Consider the following 8018-nt stretch of genomic DNA (forward strand, 5'->3'; position numbering starts at 1 on the left):
ACTTCCAAAAGTGGTTATCATTTGATAGAACATCCATCCAGACTTAAAAAAAAAAGTAAATATAGAAAATTGGTGATACATAACATTTTGTAAAACTGAAAACAAAACTACGAAGCAGCCGAGTCTACATTTAGTTGAAACAAGTAGAATTAAAATTTTAACAGTAACAGCTTCGAAAAACTAAATACCTCCAGCCTCCATCGTACTAATCAGATATCAAGCATATAGAAAATTGGGCAAAAACTAAGAACAAAATCTGATCAACATTCAAGTTTCTTGTAGAGAAATATAACAAAACTAAGCAAGCAAGACAAGTTGACTCTGATTTTCACTTGAGAGGAATGAACCTTGAAGAGTGGGTAGCACCAATACCTGGCCTACCGTGCTTGACTGGCTTGTATGAAATGGAGAACTCTGCTAGGTAATGGCCGATCATCTCTGGCTTGATTTCAACTTGGTTGAAGGTTTTCCCGTTGTAAACACCAATAATGCTTCCTATCATCTCCGGCACAATGATCATATTCCTAAGGTGAGTTCGGACGGGCTCTGGCTTCTCACCGGGAGGTGCTTCCCTTTTCTATACATTAAAGAAGAGTAAATCAGATAAGATGTAAGAGAATAACTGAACAGTTCGGTTCTCAGATAGAAAGACGAGAGATCCAGAGTGGAGTTCAAGTTCAAAATTACTTCATCAGTGTGGAGAACATATTAAAAAGAAGACGCAGGAGCACAGTGATGAATATCAGAGATCGGCAGTACATTTACTTCCCAAAGGCAGATTAAATTTCAAATTTACCAATGAGAGATAATCTTGGAATCTCATGATAGGATATGACAAATCCAATAGCCACATAAAGGCAAATGCAAAAAGAAAAAAAAAAAAAAAAAGAACATAACAACATACTAACAAGATTCAACGACTCAAGATACATTATGAACACATCCACCACCGAACAAGTTCCCATGTCAGATTATGAGAAATCGAATAGCAAAAACAGGGGATACCATAGCTGGGTGAGACAAATCAGCTTTCAAGTTAGACCCAAATTATCAGGACGCCAACATAGCTGTTCTCAGAGAGATAGACAGTCCATTCATTTATTTTGAAACTGACAACAAAGTGCTGATTACATTCTTAGCCTAAACTAATCCAATGGTATATAATTTCCTGTAATAACTTTGACGCCTTTGACCCACGAGTACCAGAGCACAATTATCCATTAGAAGATATAGGGCAAAAGCTCACTGACAATGGAAATTCCGCAAGTTTTAGTTTTTTGATATTCACTAAAAGACTAGCAAAATGCAATAAGGCTTAGCAACTAATAGGATTGAATTTATGGTCGAAACTTATTCTTGGAAATCTTATATAATAGAGCTATATACCGAATATATCATGCCCTAATTAAATAAATTTTCCTTGCACCTAGTTACTCATCAAGAACGTTGAAGAAAAACTTAATCTAAACCAAGCCAAGATTAAGAAACATCATCATCGGTGCGAATCAAAAACCAATACTAAGTGGCAAAATCATTCCCACATTGAATTGGCAGAAAAGGATTTAAAATATACTTACCGCTTTGCGGAGCTTCTTGATAAGGGCCATTGGCTTCCTTGTCAAACCCCTACGAAACCTGTACCAAAATCATAGAAAACAAAGTAAACAAAAAAGGATAAGGACGACAAGAAACGAATGAATTCTAAATCATTTCAGTACACATTCAAGTGTAGCAACCTTCTGCGAGCACGGGCAGTGAAGAGCTTAACAAGCTCATCGGTGGACATGTCGAGCAAAGCATCCAAATCGACACCACGGAAGCTAAATTTTTTGAACGTCCTTTTCTTTGGCTGTTGTCCAGCAACTGGAACATCGGCTTCCACATCCGCCTGAAAGGAGACCAAGGAGGCACCATTAAAGAAACTGTAGAAAGGAACAACAAATGGAAGAAAAGATAGAGTTGAAACTTACCATGGTTAACGTCTTCGGATCTCCGGGATGAGAAGGTATAGACCTAATCGGCGCGAGGAAGCTTCAGAATCTGCAAGGATTTGCCTTCGTTTTTCGGCGATATATATATATATTGGTTACAATCAGCAACTCCAATGGCGGAAACCCTAGGTGGAACCAGTTTTGACAATTCGGGCTTTAGAATTGGGCCTACATCAAGCCCATTATAGGCCCAATATTTATGTAAAGGTTTTTTTTACTACTTAAAATGTCTAACAATACCTTTGCATATCTCTACATAATTTAAGACATATTTCATTTTTACCCATTAAATCCTTTTTAAACATGATATTTCATAAATGTCCTTAAAATTTGATTTTTTAAATAAATATTTTTAGCTATTATTTGGGACAAAATTAACCTTTTCATTATATCTTTAAAAATTTTGGTATATTATTTACTTCCCTTATTCTCTTTGTTGACTCTGTCTTTTTCATTTATTAAAATCATTTTGCATTTAATTATATTAAGATTAGTCATTATAATCTTTTCTTAATTGTGAAATTTCTTCGGATTTTATTCTCTTTTGTCTTCAACGAGGTTAAATATACAAGTATATTTCGAAATAAATTTTTATTTTCTTTTTTATGTATTGTAAATTTTCACTTAAAACTCAAATGCAAATTTCGGTGAATTGCACCTAATGGTGACTTATGGTCGTAAATATTTGCATATATGTGAGGTTTATTTCAAATAATATATAATATATATGTCATGTATTTAATTAAAACAAAAATACATAATTAATATATACTTCATATTTTAATCTTTCAGTCAGATATATACTTCACATAGTTTGTCTTACATTAACATCCATGTATGTATTAGATCTTGAGATATATATGTACATAATTTGTCATATATATCCGTGTATTTAAACTAAACATAGAGATAATCTCAAATTATTGAAATAAACTCATGTATATTTGAAATTTGAAAAAAACCTTTACCTATAAAACTCATACATATAATAGAGTAATAATGCAAACAAAATATATACTCTTGTACATACTGTATTTTCTATATTAGAGGAGGAAGTCACACAAGCAATGCAGGTAGATTTCCTACAAATGTCACCTCAGCATCCAATCATCAATCCTCAAAGCATTGTCATGATATTCCATAACATTCAAATTGTTAAGAATTGGTTGGAGGAATATTTCCTTAACCAATCACTTCCTTATGCATGTATCGTATGTATTGGCTCATTGTAATTATTATATTCTTTTTATTCCCTCATCTTAGGGCTGTTGCCTATTGTATAAATAATCATTATCCTCATTTGTTGGAATATAAGAAAAGAGAGAAAAAAATTCTCAACAAAATCCCTCTTCTCAGCTTTTCTATCTTGGTATCAAAGCAAGAAAAATGGCTAACGCTTCTCTCATTGCCTTACCGTCGATCACCCCAAACTTTAGCACTCCTTCATTAGATCAATTGTTGAATCAACTTATTCTTCCACCAAGCTTGACCGAACAAACTACCTTTTATGGAAGACATTGCCACTCCCAATCTTAAAAAGCTATAAGCTAGAGAGGCATATATCTGACGGGTGAAACTCCCTGTCCCCCAAAATTTCTCTCATTTGCCACAGGTGAAACCTCAGAAAAGTTCGACGATGAAGCTCCAATTGCAGTTGATTCAAGTTCAATAGCTCTCCCTTCTAGTTCGGCAGCCCCAAAAGTCGTGAACCCAAGGTATAAGCAATGGGCCACCTCCAATCTACTTCTACTTGGATGGATTTATAACTCCATGGTGCCAGATGTAGTACTTCAGCTCTTGGGATTTAATACAACAAAGGACCTTTGGGAGGCCATTCAAGATTTATTTGGAGTTCAATCAAGGGCTAAAGAAGATTTTCTTTGCCACATCTTCCAAACTACTTGAAGAGGTAATTATAAGATGGAAGATTACTTGAGAATTATGAAAACTAACACGGATAATCTTGGCCAAACCGGGAGTCCTAACCATCTTCGCCTTTAATTTCATTGGGGTTATTCGAGCTTAATGAAGTTTACAATTGCGTCACTACTGTTATCCAAGGCAAACCCAACATCTCATGGCTAGATATGCACTCTAAACTATTGATTTTTGAAAAGCGCCTCGAACATCAAAATTCTCAAAGAAATCCAAAAAATATTATCTTAAATGTCGTTGTCAATATGGTGCAAAACAGAGGGAATCATACATGACAGAACTTTAATTCTTATTAGTTTGGTGGGAACTGATCTAATCAAAATGGACGGTGCAGTGGGAATACCTTCAATGGTCGGGGACGTGGTTGAGGAAGAGGTAACAAACGTACATGTCAGGTATGTAGAAAATATGGACACTCAACTTTAGTTTGCTATAACAGATACAGTAAAGAGTTTGCTGAAAATGTAAATCAGAATAGGGAACATACCCTAAATCAGAATGGAAACCAAAATCCTGCTATTGCCTTTGTCGCTACTCAGAACTCAACCTCATTTGCCACACTTGAAACTATAGTTGGTATAAATTGGTATGTTGATAGTGGTGCCACAAATAATGTTACATTTGATCATTCAAACTTGTGGAATGTTGCTAATTATTCTGGTAATAAAATCGTAGTGTTAGTAATGGAAATAAATTACATATATCATGTGTGGGTTGTGCAAGTTTAATTGATGAAAAGAATTGTTTAGGACTCGAAAATATTTTGTGTGTGCCTGAAAATAAGAAAAAATTGGTTAGTGTGTAAGACTATCTTAGAGGAATATAATGTCCTTATTGATTTTCATGATGCTTGCTGTTTTGTTAAGGCCAAGGATATGAGTTGGGTTCTGCTAAAAGGAATACTTAGAGATGACTTATATCATCTTGAAGGAGATGCTATGAAGTCGGTTGGTGAGTTGGAGCATAGTGATAGTACTAAAAGATAGTTTTAGCACATAAATAAAAATGAAAAATTGCCAAAAATAGGCAAAACAAAATGAAGGGATAAAAGATCTTTGAAATTGATTTTGAAAAAGTTGATTTTTAGGACAAATCGATGATGAATTATTACCCTTCATTAATTTTACAGAAGAAAAAAAACCTAAAGAAAATATCTCATTCGAGTAAAACAAAATCAAAACCTAAAGAAAAAAAAAACCAAACACAATTCGCGTTCTTCTCCTCCTCGAGAAATTTTTTTGAACTTTCCTAGCTTCTACTCCGGTGCATATCATCACTACTTCTGTGACGTTCGTTGCTCCTCCAGTGGCGTTCAAAACCAACCTTGCGATCTCTAGCCTATCAATCTCTCTCGTCTCTTTCAAACTCCTTTTCTCTCAATCTCTTTTAGATTCCATAGATTGTTTAGCTAATTTTGATTAAGTTTTCGGGCTATTCAGTAAGTTTTTAGATTTTTTGTTTTTTTGTTATTTTTTCCCCTGAACTGTGTTATATATAGTTCTTTTTTCCTCTTTTCTTGGTGGCAGATCCAGAAATTTTATACTGTGGGGACACTATATAATAAACATAGCTAAAAAAATTCAAATATTAAAAATTGCTAAGAAGGAATTTAAACCCACAACCTATTGGTTGTAAAGGTGGGGTTACAACCACTACACTACGGTCAATAAAATTAAAACATTATTTAGTATATATTGTAAGCTGACACTTTAAAATTAATATTAAAATAAAAATCGATAATGTGAAGGGGACATGTGCCCTTGTTGGTCCTTTAGTAAATCTGCCACTTTATAAGTTAGCAAGTTATTTGTTCTTTTTTCATTCGCAAACAACTCGTAGGTTCTTAAGTTCAAATGCTTAATCTCAAATGAAATATATACTTGTGCTTATGTGATTTAGGGTGCTTTTAGTTCCTAATTTTGCATCTTGCAATCTCGTAAACATTTTGCAGGTTCTAAATTTTAAATGAGGCTGAATTAGTCATATACTTATTTAGGTGCGACTGTGCATGTTTTATTTAGTTTTTAGTTACTGCTTTTTAATCTCGCTAATAAGTCATACACTTTTTTTATGTGATATGTCAACTTCTAACTTCAAATCAATTTTTGCAGGAACTAAAAAGTTTAAGGTGGTTTAAGAATGTCACATGTTTGGATTTTAGGGTGTTATAGTGAGCATGGGATGGGGAACGAAGAAAATATGAAGAAGGTATATTAAAAGACATTGTTATCAGTAAAGAAATTACACACAAAGATTTACAGGCTAAATTATATGACCTTCAAGAAGTTGACCCTACAGAATTTGACATAAAGATAAGATGAATATATGAGATAAAAGTGAAAAATGAAGCTCCTCCATTTGAGTTAAGCAATTACCGTGATTTGAAGTTTTATATTCTTAGTGAAAATTCATTGGAGGTCCCCTTATATGTCTCATTTGAGCATAGAAGCAATCAAAGCAAGAAAGTGTTAAACAAATATTACAATTCAATATTTGGGAGCAACCAAGTTCATAACTTAAATCCTCATCCTCCAATTGCAATGGATATATTAGATGAGAATAAAGTTCATATTGGTTAAGTCATATTGGTAAAGTTCCGGTTGGCTTAAGTGATAACATGATAGGGACCACTTTGGCTATATGGGAATCATATGAGTCGTATGATTCAAAAGATGGTACTTTTATATGGGAGTCAGTTGAAATGAACAATGAATCGTTTGACATCCAAAAACAAAGAGATGCTCGTACAAAAGATTGCAAAGGAAAAGCTAAAGTTCACTATAACTCCTCTAGCCGAAAGTTGAAGACAAAAAGAAGTTATTGGTTTTTCCTTTCTTATTATCGATTTCTATCAAGTGTAAACCCTTTCTTATTTTTAAATCTTGTAGGTCCAACCAAGCATTCGTGGTATTTTTTTTCCAATGAAAAGTGGCGCAATACCTTCAATGGAATTTTTTCCTCTCTTATGACTAACCTTGTACTGATACTCAGCACAAGTTGGACAATGCTGCAAATCCTTAAACTCCTTCCAATACAATATACAAGCATGAATAGTCTCGTATCCCAGACCCAAGTCACATAATTTTTGTTTGGCTTCGTAGAATGAACTAGGAATATTGGTACTACACATTGAAAACATTGCGTTTAATATCTCTAACAATATGTCGAAGGACTTGTTACTCCTGTTGAGAACCTTTACATGCATGATCTTAGCCAAAAAATTCAGGGAGGAAAATTAAGAACATCCAGGGTATACCTCACTACTTGCTTCATTCACTAAGTCCTAAAATATGATTGTTGTCTCTCTTCTTCTATACCTATCTCACTACTAAACGACATGTCATTCTCCAAACCTTCCTTCATTTATTCCACATGTTCAATTAAAGCTTGCAGATCATGAAGCATACCCAATATTTTATTCTCTTCAAGAAAAGGGTTACTGCTAGTTCCTTCATCAAAATGGTTATTGCTATTTCCTTCATCAAAAGGGTTACTACTGCTAGTTTATCAAATCTTTGTATACCACTATGCAAGTTCACAGACTCTCCATGATACACCCAGTCTGTATATAGGATGAGGATATTCCAATGGTTAATAGATGTCGCTCCACACCCTCTAATGAGTCCTAATTTGAGTTCGTAAATCTCTTGCATGGACACCTTGTTCATCCGTAATTATCAACGTGATACTTTGCAAGGTCTAAAAATTGGGACACCCCTCTCTATACTCAACTGAGAACTTATTCCTAAGTTTCATCCAACCCTTGTTCATCGTTAAAAACCCTAAAACATAAATAGATTTGATTAGTCTTATCTTCTCTCAAATGCTCCAACTTACTCGAACTTACTCCATGAAAACTCTATGCCAAATATCCCAACTTTCACTAAAATTAAGTTTAAAACTACCTCACACTTCTAACATACTTCATTAAAAGCTACCTAGCTAAGAACCTCAAAAACTACAAATTAAAAACTAATTTTGAAATGAAAAGGCTACCATAACTCATGATAGCCATAAAACAAATCAACCACAAATTACTTCAACCTTTTTACAAGCTATCTATTTCCAACAAACAAAACAATAAAAAACATG

The 8018-nt window shown here is 33.9% G+C and overlaps 1 protein-coding gene across 1 annotated transcript; it reads right to left on the reverse strand.

Annotated features, from left to right (window-relative positions):
- Nucleotides 1-96: 96 nt before the first annotated feature.
- LOC103502858 (40S ribosomal protein S15-4-like) lies at nucleotides 97-2150 on the reverse strand. The gene is made up of 4 exons (XM_008466972.3): nucleotides 1971-2150; nucleotides 1737-1888; nucleotides 1578-1635; nucleotides 97-577 (listed from the first exon to the last, which is right to left on the reverse strand). Exons 1-4 carry the CDS (start codon nucleotides 1971-1973, stop codon nucleotides 329-331), a joined length of 462 nt encoding a protein of 153 aa, XP_008465194.1. The 5' UTR covers nucleotides 1974-2150; the 3' UTR covers nucleotides 97-328.
- Between the last annotated feature and the right edge of the window lie 5868 nt (nucleotides 2151-8018).

Source organism: Cucumis melo, chromosome 5 (assembly GCF_025177605.1).
Source record: "Cucumis melo cultivar AY chromosome 5, USDA_Cmelo_AY_1.0, whole genome shotgun sequence".
NCBI classification, from domain to species: Eukaryota; Viridiplantae; Streptophyta; class Magnoliopsida; order Cucurbitales; family Cucurbitaceae; genus Cucumis; species Cucumis melo.